Below are 17009 nucleotides of genomic sequence, written 5' to 3' on the forward strand. Positions count from 1 at the left end.
CATTTTTACCACAGTAATGTCTTGCAAATAAGAATAACAATTCATGAAGCAATAATCTTAATGCCTCTCAAAATTCAATTCTAGCAGGGAATAAAAAAATAAAATTCTGTGACTAATTATAAAATCCCCTTGCTATCTGGAAAGATGCCCTGCACACAAAGAAATAGCTCAGTGCTTCGAGGTATAGCTTCACATTGAATCTCTGTAGACTCGAGTAGCTGTAAATGTTAATTAAAAATATAAGATAGTTCTAAGTCACAGAAATCCACTGAGCAGAGTTTAGCTATTTCCTGCTGTGGAAATTGCTAAGGACCATGCTGTGATAGACACTGTAGCATCCCAACATTTTAGCTTTGCATGGAGATGTTTATTCAGCTTGAGAAAGGCTGACCAGTATAAAAGTCCTTTGCATTATCACCCCAAAGATACCAATATTCTGAAGAAGAGTTTGATGATAAGATAAAATGGTGCAGTAATTAGTATTTACCAACAGTCTGAACAAGGCAACAACAAAAGCTAAGCCACTTCTAAAAAGCCTTCTCAAAGAGGTAAAAAGTGCAGAAGGGCTTGAGAGAGAAATGTAAAAAAGTGAGAAAGACCACATTAGACAGATAAGGAGGGAATGTACTGTACAGACCCAAAGGAAAAGGACAAACAGCTCCAGCGTGATGTACAATATAGTGGGCTTACTGATATCGCAGATTTGAGGATTTTCTTCAATACATTGAAAGGCATTCAGGATACGTGGCCTGAAAATACCTTGAATTAGTGTTACTTTTGAAAGTGCAGAGGATTTAGCAGCTATCAGCTTACCTGGGTGCCTGGGGCAGGTATGAGTCACAGAACAAATGCCTGTGCCTCAAACCCAGCACTTTCTGTCTCTTTTGCAAGTGGTGATCCAAAGAGCACTGTACAGCAATATTATCACTTAGGCCTCGGGATTGTTTCACACACTCTTCACTGAGCCAGCAGCTAGCTTCCAGCTGCTCCAGGTTTTGCTTGGCTTCCAACAGCTTCTGCTTCTTGACTATCCTTTCCAGCCGGAACTTGACCTTCTTCCGCCTTATGTTTCTTTCGGCCTTTTTTAAGGAGTACCTTTGCAAGAGCTCCAGCTGCACCAGTCTCTTCTTGTTCTGCTGCAGCAGGGAAAGGCAGGTTTCCAGCCCAGTGGTGCTCTGCACCTCAGCCTCTGCACACAGCGCTGGCTCCGTTTGCACTGCAAACTCCCTCTGCTGCTGCTGCTGAAGGGCAGCCAGACGTTTATTCTCATTTATAAGCCACTGCTGGTCTGTAAACAAAACAATGGTTGAGAGAAAGTAAAAATCACATAAAAACCATTACTTGTTACTATCTTGTTCCTTAATTTAATCAGCCTTTAGAGGTCATTTGAGAACAGAATTTCTGTGCATGTAGAGTAGAGACTCAACAAACTATTTAAAGAAAAATGTACTGTTGCTGTACTTCATTGATGACTAAAAGCCTCTTCATTGGGTTAAGGACTCAGGTAGCAACTGCAGAATATAAGCTTGTAATCATAATATTAAAGGATTATTAAATGGCTTGGGCTGGAAGGGACCTTTAAGATCAACTGGTTAAATGTGCACCGAAAAAAACAAATACTGTCATGGCAAAGATGCTGGTGAAGCCAACACAACCTTTAGCTATTATGACAAACAGTTCAAAAAACACAAGTTCATACCACCAGTCAATGTGTATTTTTCACAGAATTACCACTCTACTCCACAAAAAGAATTAGATTCTCTGCTTCCATTAATGACCCCTACAGTTCATAAATGCCAAATATTTCACACAACAAGTGATTAGCCTAATTTGATAACAAAATATGGTACCTCTGCTTACATACTAAGTCTTCTCTAAATATTCAGAGCCTGATCTTTGCAGTCAGTGAGGATGCAGTAGAGAACAGAACCAGGCTGATTTGTTTTAAACCCTAGATGCAAGAATACTTTTATTCCATGCAAGGAATGGATGTGCTTAGAGGTTTTTCAGAGCACACCAGCTTCAGTCTGAGCTATGATGAACTGTAAAAAAAGAAGACATTATTGAGATCACCATGACCCGGTTGAATGTGATGGCTTGAACCTGTTCTCTTAATGAAGAAGATATTTTATGCTGCCATAAAAATATACACATTCAGTGCTCAAAGCAAACAAAAAAATAATCTTCATTGCTGAACAAGCAACATAAAAATTTCAGGCCAGGTTCCTTTACAAGTGAAGCACTCTCAAATAACCCAAGTTTCCCAAAGCACTGCTCTCTTACTAGCAGCAATTTTTCTTGGCTGAGCTTACTTTCAATGTGCAGTCCTTTACTAAATAAGCAATGTTTCGTGGCTTATTCAGGGATGTAGGAATTAAGAGGTATTTAAGTTTGATGTGATGAATGAGGGCTTCCTGCAGCTCTGCACAGCTGAGAGAGGAATTTGGGGGTCTGGAATTTTCCCTAGTTCAAGAGACCATTAGTGCAGAGACATTGTAGGTATCACTTGCTTGATGAATACTGATCTTGTTAAACACACTTCATTAGTGATCCCCACCACAATGAGTCTCCTGTCCTGCTTATATTGGCAGCTCTGCAGAAAGCACATGCACAGAAGTAGGAATTCTGACTCTATAGTAACTTCATAGATAAAAGGGAAGCATTTTTGTCATTATGTTAGTTAATTTTTTTTAATAACATTTTTAGTTTTGACATACAAAGCTTTTTTTCTTAGCTTTGTTTTTGGATGTGTTCTCTTTAGCATGATTTTAGCAAGCAGAATATTTGGCAGATCAGTTTCCCTGCAAGAGAGCTGCAAGCTTAAGATGCTAAATAATCTCTACTCAAAAACTTGCCTCTGTCAGGAGCTGAGCCACAGAGGGCACAGAAAAGGTGAAGAACTTTGGTGGATTGCCAACTAAAGAATTGTATTTGGCTGGCAAAAACTACCTGCCTGGCTGAGCTTTGCATGAACACAGTGAAAACAGCAGAACTAGAGGGAGGCAGAGAACAAGTCTACAGAGCCACAAAATAAAGATATTTTGGGGAAACTCTATGGATTTTCTGTACTATCTACATATTCTTCTGCTATATCCCATTAAAACAATTTCATTTTAATCTCTTCATTGTGGCTGGCAAAATTAAAAGTTAGCTGGCTGCATAAGTTTTGGTCTGAGACCTTGTCAAAAATTCACGGAAGTTTTCTTCTTCCAGGCTCAAACAGCAGATTTTGCCAGGTGGGAATGACACCTTTATATGGGCACCCTTTGCTTCTCAAGAAACCTAGATGAAATAGATTAGAAGACAAGCTAGAGAACATCATAACCATGGCTGTAGGGAGGCAGGATTGGGATCAGGCTGAGAGAGGAGGCTCAGGGCCACAGGGGAGTAGCTGGTGCGGTCCCTCCCAGCAGCGCTAATGACCTGCAGTGCTAATTAAACAGTGCTGCTGGAGCACTGTGAAGAAGGCCCTATAGCTCTGTTAATCAAAGCTCAGTAACTGTTCTCAACGGAAAGGCAATTGGAGGAGAAATCCAGTAATTAGCCATAATAAAAGTTCCACTCATTAAAAGAAGTATCAATAGCACAAAAAATGTTGAGAGGATGAAAGTATGCAGTAATGGAAGGGAGTTGAAGCAGGGGAAGAGGCAGGTACTCACGTTCTTGGATTTGCTGGTTGATGAGTGCTTGGTCATTTTCTAGTTCCCGCTCTGCTTTGATCTGTCCTCTCAGAATCTGCTGCTTTAAATCCTCAACATAGAGCTGCTGTCGTTGAATTTGTTTTCTGTGGAAAGCTTCCTGGTCTCTCAGTTTCTGCTTATACTCTTCATGCACAGCATCTATTTCTCTGCTGTTAGAAATGTTGTCAGTGAGTTTAAACCAGAAACAAATATTATTTGTAATAAAGGAATCATCTTACTAAAGAAAGACAGACAACATTCAAGACATAGTTTAGTTCAAAAAGGGTGCATTATGACAAAAACTTATAGTTGTGTATATGCATGTCACAGCAGGCTGCAACCCTGTATGTGTCAAAAATGCCAGAAAACATGAAAGCTCTAGCAGTGAAGCAGGTAATTCCATTGCCAGAAAGATAACAGCAAAAAGAGTTTTTAAAAGTATTGTCATTTTTTATTCTGCTGTATTCTTCCATAGATGAAACTGGGGAGGGGGTTGTTTTCAAATGATAAAATTTCATTACCACTATATAAGATACTTGTCATCTAAGTGCTTCGAAGTGCTTTACAGAAATGACCAACATTCTTTGTTTTCAGACCAAAACCTCCAACCTAGAAATATTTACAGGCATTGTAATTACACCCACAGTCTCTGGCAGTGCCAACAAAAGACCTTGATCACCCAAATCTCTGTTGGATGCAAGAACTATATCAGGTTACTGCTTCTATATTTGGAGCAGAATTGGGATCAGAAAAGTGAATAGCCTGTGAAAAGCTGCTTTATAATCTTCTCTAAGATGTTTGGCTTCTGACTGTGCGCCAAAATTTTACACACACAGAACAACAATCAAAAGTATCTCAGAAGTATCAGAACAACAACAGAACAACAATCAGAAGTATCTCTTCTTACCATAAGGCATTATAATACTCAAGATATCTTAGCCCTCTGAAAGGAATATATATTTTGCTTCTCCACATGTTACCATCAAGAAATTATTAACATCCAAGTTAGATCATATCTAAAGGTGTTATATGGTCTTTGCCTGCTAAACACTGCATTAGTATATATAACCTCAGAAAATTAAACCTTTGAGTCTTGAAAATTTGTTTTAATTACATTTTAATAAGAAATTAAATAATGTATTCATTGTACTTCTAAAGCAATAAAAGACACCAAAAGTCTAAAGAGTCCCTAAAGGTTAAAAAACCTCAAAAAATGTAATTTCAAAGGAAATCTTTGGAAATATCCTGTAGTTTGTAAAACCACTACCAATACAAGGTCATCTGTATGAAAAGAGTGTTTGACCTTTGCTATACAGGAATAATTTAACATCTCAATTTAGAACTGTAAGCATATGTTCAAAGCAACTATTTCTACAGCAAAAACTTGATTTTGTGTGATAGTTTTGCAGAAAGAACAGATGAAATAACTGAGCAGTGAAAATCTAGAAATCTCCTGTAGTACCTTTACATGATACATGCACTGCACTTCCTAAGAAGTAGTAGGAAGGTCTCAGTACAAAAAAGCTTTAAGATTTTCAATAATTTATAATATTACTATGAATCTTGCTCCCACGAGAAAAACAGAATTCTGTTTTAATGTTTATGTAAATGTAATGCTGAGAGTAACTGAGAGAGAATATCTTCTGTTCGGTCGTCTGTCATGGTGCAAACAGCACAAACTTTGCTACTGCCATCTGCTAAGTGGTTTGTGTCTATTTGTCACCCACACAAACAATTGTAAGAATATCCAGGTCCAAGATCTCTTTGTCCTTGGCTCATCTCCAAAGATGCCAGTACCCTGTAATTTGTAATTTTTCTGCTCTCAGATAAACTGAGGAAATAGAAGTGGGATGCCTCATTTCCCATTCAGCTGAAGTAGGTTTGAATTAAACCCTCCCTGCAGCACCAAAACGCTCCTATGGCAATTACAAACCTGCAGTGTTCAGGTGTTTGTAACACCCCCCGCCACGGGAGCACAAACTCAGAGCTTAAAGAGAGACTGGTTCACTAAAGAATAACCACTTTCCAAACACAGTATTGAATCTGAAGTTTCTTGCTAGGCAAAGCTCCCAAGGTTTCAGTGGTAACTCTCAAGGAGGCTTGCCCTAAGCACAGCTTTGAGGTTGCCTTCCATATTTTCTAATGGAGCAACCATGTAACCTGGAGATTCAAGTACTGATCTGGGCCAAAACACTTCTGATTTTGGAGCAGTTACATGAACCTCTGTGCTTTCACATCCTTGGCCTGCACAAGGTCCTCAGGATGAGGAGTGCCTCTGGATGCTTATGCACCAAACCTAACAGCCTCTCTGCAGAATCTGGTGATGAGATAGTCTTTAACCTGTTCTGCTAACAGACACATGAAAGCTCTGGTTCCTCTGCTGGTATGAAAGTTGAAAAATGTGAATCTAAATTTGTCACTGGTCTCACACGACCTTGGGCAAGTTGCTTAGTTTGAGACACGTGTGAAAGAAGCAAAGTAGATTCATCCAAGACAAGCGATGGGGATCCATTAGCATTATCAAACACCAGAAAATCAAATATCAGAAGAGCTGATTTCTATTAATTTATATTTGTTAGCATCATTCTGCATGAATCTGAGGAAATGGAGTAAGTCATTGCCAGCAGGCTGAAAAGAAGCATGATACTAAAACAGTAGTGAAAGAATTTTTGTTCTGCAACTGTTTACTAAAACTAGATAAAATTCCTCTGATAAAATGTCTCTCATTCTTCCTAACCATGACTTTTAGCCCTCAGCCAATCTTCCTATAAAATTGACTTATTAGATTTCAAACAGCTTACAAACTGAAACCCAGAACATTTAAGTAAATGATACAACTCAGAGCTGTGTTTCAATCGAAAGACGTAACAATGCCCACAGAGGTGGTTAGGTAACATCAGCTTACAGTTGTGAGAGGGTCACAAGCTTTTCCTGTACTTCCCAACCTTGCTGAAACCACACCCCACCCCCACATTATAAAGGAACAGAGAATTAGCAATACAAACAATGCACGTGGCAGAGAGCTGTTTGCTCTCAGCAGCACTAGCATATTCCCTCACGTGTGTAGTAATGGCTTTTTGCTGAACCAACATGAAATTGTGAGATCCTTTCCAGCAGCCCTGTGTGTTTGCAGCCAGAGCAGAACACGAGGCAGGCCAAACTGATGGTATTAATCACAGCTCCATATTGTGACTACACCCCAGAAAGGCAGAGTCCAGAGGAACAGACATACTCCACTTTAACCCTTGGAAAACCTAACACAGCACAGCAACCACTGCAGCATTCTTTCTGCTTTTGTTCAGGTGATGTAGCTGGTTGGTACAACTCTCCCTCTGTAAGGTTGAAGTCTCTGTAACAAAATACTGTTGTTCCAGTACATATGCAAGTTGCAGTTCTGCTGTTATTTCAGTGTCTCTGCTTCATTTCCTAATTTCTAGTTGCACAAAGCAAAAATCAGGCAGAGCAGTAAAGCCAGGTCTGATTACAGAGACTGAAGATTAAACAGCTTTTTATGAAGCTGCTTCTTACAGACAGCTTTCTGGAGTGGAACAAAAAGATAATGAAAATCCATGCAGAGCCACTTACATAATACAAAAATGCAAGAGGATGTTTTCCCTCTGGCTGTGAGAGCAGAATTATTGGCTAGTTTGGGATACAGATCTGTCTCTAACAGAAACTGCTGAAACCAAGAACATGAAGTCAGAATGCTCCCTTTCTACCTTTGAACATGCTATGTCATGTCAGCACACTTCTGGTTTGTGGAAATAACATGATAAACTAAACTAAAAAATGACATGACAACGGCCCAGAAAGAAAATAACAGATTCACACACACTTCATAGCTAAATTATCTAATAAGTAATTCAAAGAACAGTCACAGTTTGTGTCATATAGGTTTGAATGACTAAACTAAACCAAGTATCAATCCAGTTAACATAGGAATTTAGCTAGATTTTGTAATAAGTAGGAGAGATCACCAATTTTTTTTATCTAAAACATCTTAAATCATATATACTGGTAAATTTAGACATGAAACACTGGAATGCTATGAGATACAGGAAAAAAGCCCAGCATGCTGTTGCTCATGTGCCTGCTTTTCCACACAAGCAATCTGCACTCAGTACAGTTCTAGCAGGAATTAAAATAGCCTCCGGAGAAACATAAGAGAAACAGCTTCATTTCTGTAGGTATCAAGACATACATGAAGTCTTGGTTTCAGAGGACCAGCATACTCTAGCATACAGTATACTAAAAAAAGCAATTCTGCATAGAATTTCATAAAAGCATGCAGATTTCTGGGTGTATCAAATGCAGCAAGAAGTGTCAACAGTTACCCCCTCCTCCAACTAAACCATTAAAAGCTGCAAGTAAAATGACAACAAAAAGACACCCAACCCTAAACTAAAGATAATCACAAATTACTGAGAAAACATTAATATGATACCGATTCTGCTGCGTTGCTTTTTCATCTCATTTTTCTCTCCAAAGTTTGCACGATGCACGCTAAACGAACCCTCTGTTAATCCACATTTTTTTCCAGCCGGTTTTGTTGTCAGCTCTCTGGGATCCTATTGTGCAATTCTCCTCCCCTCTTCCCCAAACACTTCTGCTGCTGATGCAGAGGCTGGCGGCTGCTACAGCATAATGCAGCTTCCAGTAACTATGGCAGCAATAGCTCTGAATACCTGCTGCAACAAAATCCTAAGGCTCAAATAGAGAAACCACAGTGAAAAATAATGACTTGTGGTAAAAGCTGAAATTCTCCAGTTTTCTCAAAGAAAACATCAGTCAAGTTAGCATCCCCATCTTTTTGACTGCCTAGTGTTCAAGTCCTATATGCCATTTACAAATTATTTTTCCCAAGGGAAAAGGAGTTAAAAATAAAGCAGAAAAAAAGATGTTGGCAAGGCATTTTGTGCCCTTGCAAACCCCACACTGAGGGCAGTCACAAGTTAGAGCTACAAGCCTATCCACGAATGCACATCTCCACCACTGCTCCCACCTTCTCCAGCTCCATCCTCCCCCTCCTGCCGTGTCCAATCCGGGGCCCTTCCCGCAGGGGCTCAGAGCAGCAGCAGCAGCAGCACCAAGCACAGGCACAAGCACAGGCACAGGCACAGGCACAGGCACAGGCTCTACATCTGCTGCTGCCTCACACAGGGGCCAAACCTCTCCCTCCTGCTCCCTAAAGCAAAGGGAAGAGCAACAAAGGAGAAACAAAGACCTTGTGTTGTCACCTCCTTCAGCCTCCTGAAGGAATGCCACTCACAGAATTCAACCCAAAATTTGGGGAGTGGTGGGCAGGAGATGAGAGCCAGAAATCAGTCAAAATGGCCAGCAGAGTCAGAAACCTTTAGAAATATCTTTGGAAACCTACACACATAGTAATCCCCTTCACAGAAGTTACCATCAAATGAGTATCATTTAGATTTCTGATTAACTGGTTTGCTTAGAGAATAATCACACTGTTCTGTTTCATATGTGTTTTTTTTAGCCTTTCTATGCAAAACCTCTTTTTCTTTGCCAAAGCCCCCAAAATAAAAGCAAAGCAACGACTTATTTAAGGCACCCCTTTAAATATATCTCTAAACCAGATCTCTTTTTGGCCAAGAGTCACCGGCACAAGACACAGCACATTCTCCAATAAAGGCCAATGTTGCCTCTTTAAACTCTAGCTCAGCTAACACAGTTCAGCTAACATCACATTGTGTGTTATATATAGAATTTGTTAGTTACCCTGCTAATCCCCTTCACAGAATTCTGCTGTAAATCATAGAGTTGCTGTAAACTGACACAGTGCATTTCTCTGTGAAACAGAATATTTGAGGTATCTTTTAAGAGATGAAAAAGTTTTCTTTAACCTTTTTGGGTTTTTTTGGTAGACCATTTTGAAATTCTCAAATGAAAGCTGTTAGTGAGAACTCAGAATATTTTACAGATGGTAGTTGGTCAAGTGAACTATGCCACATTAGAATATGTTTGTTATGCTATATCGAATACCTTCTCCCCCCCCAGTTTAACAATTTTGGTATTTTCAAGGAAAGAAAGTTTAAGCATGTTCCAAGCACCTAAATAATTCAGCGTACTGCTATACCACTGAACTCTAATGGAAAAACTCCTATGGGGTTTTTTCTGAAACCAGCAAGACAATAAAATCAGAGTTTTTATTTGTATGCTGTATGGCATTAAAGCAATGGCAGGAGAAAGACCTTTCTTATCTACTTATTTGTGGTGATGCTGTAATATGACTGATGCCATTCACAAGCCTTCTGTGTTTGTTGGCTGACAGCAAACATCAGAAATTTGCAGTGCTGGGGCTATTATGAGCAGGGTGTATGAACAAGTAATCAAATTAGAGTATAATGACTCACAATGCCTGAAGTTTTAATATTTGTGGGCAGTGGTAGAAAATAGTTTTTCCTCTCATTCCTCATAATATTTAATATACAATTAAAGGTTGAACTTTAATTGTACATTAAATATTGTAATTCATAAAAGGCGGATAAGAAAAATGTCACCATACTGACAGCATGGGAGATAAGACTCCTATCATTAATAATCATTACTGTAATACATATATTGACATGACTGAAATGAAAAATCCAGAAGAAAGCAAGGTACCATCATGTCCTGAAGAAAAAGGTTCTTAAACCCGTGGAAACTCAACAATTTCTGAATTACTTCTGTTTGCTGCTGCTGTGCTCCTTTGCATGAATGAACCACATTCTATGCCAGGAATTATTTATCTTTACTTTTCCCTAAAGCGATTTTATTCTCACCAGAAGAGAACCCAGTTTATCCAAGCAATTTTCAAAATACTAATGAGTATTCCCAGTACCTACTATTGGCACAAAATCTAATACATTTAGGGTTCTTATATGCTGGAAATTGGTGGCAACTTCAGAGTAAGCCTCACTCTATTAATGGTTTTTAAATGCATTCTACACATGCAACAAAGATGCACACCCTTTGCACAAGATCTCATGTGAATAAAGAACATAGCTGCAGAGCCTTGCAGCTGCAATTCAGCTTCATGTACAGATTCTTGTTCCAATATGATACAATAGTTTGAATTAAAGCTTAAAGTGCTAGCTTCCATCCCTTCTGGGGGAAATCAGTGTAGCACAGGAGAAAGGCAAAGCTGAAGGTGCCAAAAATTTCAGCATGATTTAGACACATTAATAGTCTTACCTTGGTTCAAGAGAACATTTGTTTTCTTCACAGTTTCTACATTTTTGACTGCAAAAATAAAAATAGAAAATCATAAATATTTGGGGAAAAAAGGCAAGAAAACTTCACTGAAGCCTATTGCACACAATGTTACTGTCATTTTCAGTAGAGGAAGATGCCGTTTTCTAGCAGCTGAGAGAGCACCAAGAGCTTTCAAGTGAGAGTGGGACAGAGAACAAGACACACACAGAGCTTTACCTGGTCTTCTGCTTTCCTCTAACCATCTCTTTCTGACAGAGACAAGGCCCTGCATTAGGGTGGACTTCTCTACTGCTGATCAAATACACACTCCCTGTAGTCGACTTAGTCCTGTATTATGGTTTGGTCACACACACCTTTTAGTACTTGACATTTATTCTTATATCAATCTTAGGCTAGATGTCTCAACCATAACCCCCTCCATGAGCAAAACTTCTTGTCTGTACAGAAACAGGCCCACAGGTTACTGCAAAGCAAGGCTGAGTGGATCACTTCAGTTTACCTATGCCAAATAACTACTCAAAAGGACAGTAGGACCACTGGATTACTTAAGGTGAAAACCCAGCTATTATAAGACATAGTTTACAGATCAGTCCTATAAGAGATGGACATCGATAAAACATAAGAAAATCAATACCATAACATTTTTCATCTTTACTGAAGTAACCATCTGAAATCCATTTAGGCAAGCATGAGGGTAACTTTAAGCAATGTAATATACTTGTAATATCCTGTTCAAAGGATTGGAAAATTGTTCAACACAAACAAGTCTTCTATCTGAACATGATTGGGAAGAAAAAATCATTCAGAAATGTTCTGCAGTTTTGTCAGGCTAAAAAGGGAAAATCAAGGATAAATTTGTGATAAACTGTTGAAAATGCTTCTGGATTTCTTCAGTTTTTTCTAGATTCATCAAAAAAACTTGTGACAAGAGCTCCACAACTAATGTTTTTAGCAACATAAAGAGCACCTTGGTGTGTACATTTGAAGGTCATTAGACAAACCATTAATTTTGAAATTATTTCTAATTTTTCCTAAGAAAAGAATAGCAATGATGTGTAAAATGTTCTTCAGTAAAGAAACAAAATGAAGCAATGTTTTGTATAGGCAGGTATCACTGCAGCAAATGAAAAGCAAATGCAGAGATTAGATACCTTAAAGAGAACATATAAAAACACACTATCTAAGGTGGAAAGCAAGCCACTTGATTAGAAGCATGAAGAATATTTAAAACAGAGATAACATTTTATGCTCATAAAAATGAGATTAAATACTTCCTCTAGAAAGAGATAAAAGATTCCCAGTTTGTTACCAAACCAAAAACACTCTAGCAAGAAGCAGAACCACCAGCAGATATGAATGAGAAGATGGCTGTTTCTTGCCTTTAACAGGTTAATTGAATGGGTGAGGCTGAGAGGAATTAAAAAAGAAAAAGAACACAGTTTTATTTAATTTAGTAATATTCTGTTTTCAATGTTATGAACTGAAACACAGAACATAATTCATTTTCCTGATACATATTAATCACACCAATTCTTTCCATTTCATGAAATCTCTGCTACAAAAGCACACACTAAACACTGAGTATGAGCAGCTCTTCAACACTTTGAAAGCAGTATATATGCCTTATTTACTGCTCAGTTAAAAAAAAAAACAAGCAAGGAACAGCATTGGCTTTCTGAGATAAAGGGCTCAATGAGGACTTGAACTAAAGGGAATTTATGAACAAACCTTCTGATTTCCTCAACAAATTAGCAGTGAGAGTCAATAGGTAATAATTGCCTTGGCTAAATCATATCCTGAAAAGGCCATTCTGTGCATTGAAGTAATAATATTGTAAAAATTATAGATTAGCTGTAAAGCAGATGTCCAAGAGAACTGAATTAAGGCTGGCAGTCTCATCTGAGGTACTTTCTTAATTGAGCATCAATAAATGATTTTGCAGGTTTGTTGCTTGCATACCTTAATGCTCTATATTAGTCGTCGGGCCAATGTATTTTCTCTGACAATTCTTTTTGACTACTTACTTAAAAACATGGTAGGACTTAGTCTGTATACAGCTTTCTTTTGTCTGAACCAAGTCCCTTATTTCATACATCATCCCAAAAGAGAAATTGCTTGTTCAGTTGCTTTTTTCTCAGTTTTAAACTTACTTGTAGAAAGAAGAAAGGATATAGTGTGGAGAATTGATGCAACTTCCATCCAAATTGAGCCAGTCCAAAGCTCCATAACTCATAGTGGGTGGGGTTTCATTAATCTACAGAAAGCACACCACATAGGACAGGAATTAAAATAAAAATCACAGCAACCCAGGAAGTTCCAAGGTATCATTAGTACTGTCATTGTTACCTATTGTGTGCAAGGCTGCATAGTACCTCCCATGTGAGTTTATAATCTCATACTTCTGCTTAGTCTTTGTTAATTAGCAAAACAGCTAAGTGTTTGTTACTGAGTACATCTCTTTTTGCAGCTCTATTTGAATGTGCAGCATGTTTCATTAATCAAGGAATTAAGAATGAAAACAAACAGAAGTTAAGCTCCTTATCTCGGAGTGAGTACAGAAGGATTGGAGAGTGGAAAGTAGAAAATGTTAATAAATGAAAATCCATTTTAAAAGGTAGACTCTTGACAATAGCAGTTGATAATATGGTTAATTCCTAAATGAGAAAACTTATATTTTTTAAGTTAAATTTTTGGTTACATTTGTCAGTCATTTTAAGAATTACCTCATTTCTTAAACATTATTGAACTAGCAAACCAAATAATAACTTGCAGTAATTTTTTTCCTGAGTTTAACATACCAAGAAATATTTTGTCTATTTCTGATGTATGTAACAATTAACTGCTTCCAGAGTCAACAACACTTAAATACTTAATCCCATAAATTTTCCATTTCTTCTAGTATATTTCATTCAAGACAGTGAAATGACAAAGAAGGAAGATAACTCAGAAAAGTATCAAATGTGGAAAGATTCTTAACTGGTCTTTTCTGCAGCATTCTGCCTTTTTGTTTCAATCCTACTGTAGTCATGACTAGAAATAGGAAACACTAAATTATTCAAGGGATCTGCATCATCTTTTGCTAAGCACATCTGAAGGAAGTGCTAGTGTCCTCCCACAAGAGGTTTAGCGTCATTACAGGCCATTAGATGGAGGAAATGAAGCAAGTGAATATGATGGTGAGATGAAATATAATCTTTATCAGGCTGGCTTTTAAGAAGAAAAAAAAATAGGAAAAAAAGAGGAAAAAATATAGTAAAGAAAAACAGTTTTAGAGCTTACTGATCTTCTTAGTCTTAAGATAGCAGCTTCTGCTGGGTGATTGAATCTAAACTTATGAGATTTGCCAAGGACAACAAGGGCCCCTGTGAAAACAAAATAATTAGACATTTACCGAGACATAATTCATCAAACTACTATAGAATAGTAGGTTAAAAAAAATCTGACCCACTGCTTTCTGTAAATCACAGAATAGAGAACTATTTTTAAAATTTGTCACTATGGAATGGCAGAGTTATCAATCTGTAATGACAGCACTCAAGCAAACTAATCTTGGAGATCTCTGCAGAGTAAACATAACTGTAAATTCCCCTTTCATATTAAAAGCCAGCATGTCTTCATGCCAAACCCATAACCAACCCACTGCTGAAAACTTGTTTTTACACTGTATCTTTAAGACTCCTTACACAATATCTTTGAGAACATTGCAAGTTCCCAGGAGCCAGACTGCTACTTTAAGAAACCTGAAAGTTTGGAAGCCTGACCCATTTAATCTGAATTCATTCATCATAGCCTATGACTTAGTGGCTACCAGCTTCCACCTCAATACACAGTGAAAAAGCTGAAGGTTGTTTCAACCATATTATATAATTGCCAAAAAACCCTTTCAGTGGCCAGCTGGCTTACAGTCAGTCTCCACTATTTTCCACAATAAAGTCTCTGACTACATGGCTTCCCTTTTCAGAAACCAACAAACTACTGTTGCCAAAAGGAGACATAATATTGTCACCAATGTTTTCATTTTACTTCTGTGGGGTGCCTAATTTATTTAGCCATGCATCTAAACTTGTGGAGCTGGCAGCAGGCTGAGAGACATCTTTGATCTGCTCAAGATCCGTAAATTGTAGATCTGAACTGCAGGGATGGGGTGCCCATGACGCAGGGCTCATTTCCCCAGGGAGCGCAAACCTTGCCTTGTGACAGACGGCAGGAGCCGGCCACCTCGCAGCCATTGACGGAGCAGCGCGCGCCGGGGCCCGGCCGCAGCGTCACGATGCCGCCCTGGTTCTCTATCAGACAGTGGTTCCTTTCAATCCACTGCCCCTGCAAAACTGCAACACAGACACCGTCTCACCTGGGGAAGGACTTGGGGAGGCCCTGCTGTCCTCAGACCGCCACAAACTGTTTGACGCTATGCATGCTGCACACCCCAGACAAACATACCGTGTGCAGAACAAGGAGATTAAACACTGCTAGTAAATACCTAATCACAGAAAAACTTACTAGTGAAACTCACTGTTGAAACTCACTGTTTCTTTACTTCTACTACTGGAAAACTACATATCACTTTCTGGTCTGTGAGCTGATGTGCAAATTCTTCTGTTATGTTGAATTTTCTTAATGCCATTATGGCATTTGTTGTTTATAATTTACTTATCTTTTGGCAGAAAACAATCAAACATAATCAAGCTTAGCAGAACTTAACCAAAGCTGGGACCCCGCAAATTTTCCAATTTCAGTAGAAAGTTTCGGTTCTCTATCTCAGTATCTATCTCCTGAAATTGACTGAGAAAATTAAAAGCAGAAATTAAATTAAGTAAGATATATTCTAAATAATTTGCACTTTATCTAAACTATTCTGTGCAAGTAGAGTTGAAAAGCATTTTCAATGTCTCATGATCGCTTGTGCCCCTAGTTTAGGACAGAACATCTGAGAATTTGGATGTAAGATGTAGATAATTTTAAACTCTAGTGTAGCATTTCACAGGTGGGAAGAAAATTCTGAAGAGATCTCAATTTCATCAAATCCAGTGACTTTTTGGCCTCTTAAACAAAAAATAATCACATATTTTAGCAAACATCAATAATGAGTCTCTTCTACTTAACTTCAATGAAGAAAGCTGATGAAAAGAAACACTACCCTAGCTGTTACTCATGACAAATGTACACCTCTTGGTCTGACCTGAGCATATGACAAAGTAAATTGCAATATCATTCTCTTACCAATGTCTTGATCTTGGTCTGAGTCACTTCTTCCGATTTTGGTTGTTCCTTCCTAAAACAAGAAAAGAACTAATTTAAAAGTTGGTTACAGGAAAAAATATTATATATACTACTTAAAAAAAGTTTTGGTACATCATTTTAGCAAACACTTAAAATAAATTTCCTCTGAATGACTGCACTCTTAGAAGTGAATTCTGTGTACTGGTAATATTTCAGCCCACTGTCCCCCTTAGCATTGCAATTACTCTTCATCCTGCAGCTATGTCAGCTTTTATGACTCCAGCAGATAAAAGAACCCTCAGTGGATGATGTTTGGACTGTGCTTGAGACAAGTATTTTGGATATGAATATGTATCCTGATCCTTTGCACTTTCACAGTGAGACTTGGTGTTTACACATATGAGATCATTCCTTTAATAAATATCCATGGAGAAAGAAAGAAGCTGCAAAAGGATGATTCAATTAACCAGGCTTTTCAAATTTAAACATAACAGAATTCCTAATTTGTAAGGGCACTTTGTCATAGATTATGAACTCTTCAATTTAACTACTAAAGAAGAACTTTTTTCTGAAATTTAAATTACATTTATGAAGTCTTCCTGGTGCTCATGGTATATGGGAAAATTTCCAAACCTGAAGATTCAGTAACTTCAAAAAAAGAACTGCCTAGAAACCAAAGCCTCCAGAACAAGAAGATCTGAATTATATTATGGGTCAGGGATGGAAGTGAGACAGTAGTTTTATGGTTGCCTGCAAATACCAATAAAAGAGTTTGAACAATAACACAAGGAAAAAAATGCCAAAAAAGGAAAAGAATGAAATTAATTTACCATCAGTCTACTACTTTCCATTACCAGTTCTATGTTTTTCCTTAGGATAATTTCCCAATTTTAAAGA

At 38.0% G+C, this 17009-nt stretch overlaps 1 protein-coding gene across 1 annotated transcript in view; it reads right to left on the reverse strand.

Annotated features, from left to right (window-relative positions):
• The window catches only part of STARD9 (StAR related lipid transfer domain containing 9), a 93422-nt gene that overhangs the window by 20520 nt on the left and 55893 nt on the right, over positions 1-17009 (reverse strand). The window contains exons 17-23 of the mRNA XM_074542970.1: positions 16113-16164; positions 15083-15220; positions 14172-14254; positions 13043-13146; positions 10872-10919; positions 3660-3850; positions 814-1288 (exon numbers count right to left, since the gene is read on the reverse strand). Of these exons, the coding sequence (XP_074399071.1) occupies positions 814-1288; positions 3660-3850; positions 10872-10919; positions 13043-13146; positions 14172-14254; positions 15083-15220; positions 16113-16164 (1091 nt within the window). The remainder of the gene's footprint in view (positions 1-813; positions 1289-3659; positions 3851-10871; positions 10920-13042; positions 13147-14171; positions 14255-15082; positions 15221-16112; positions 16165-17009) is intronic.

Source organism: Zonotrichia albicollis, chromosome 6 (assembly GCF_047830755.1).
Source record: "Zonotrichia albicollis isolate bZonAlb1 chromosome 6, bZonAlb1.hap1, whole genome shotgun sequence".
Classification (NCBI taxonomy): domain Eukaryota; kingdom Metazoa; phylum Chordata; class Aves; order Passeriformes; family Passerellidae; genus Zonotrichia; species Zonotrichia albicollis.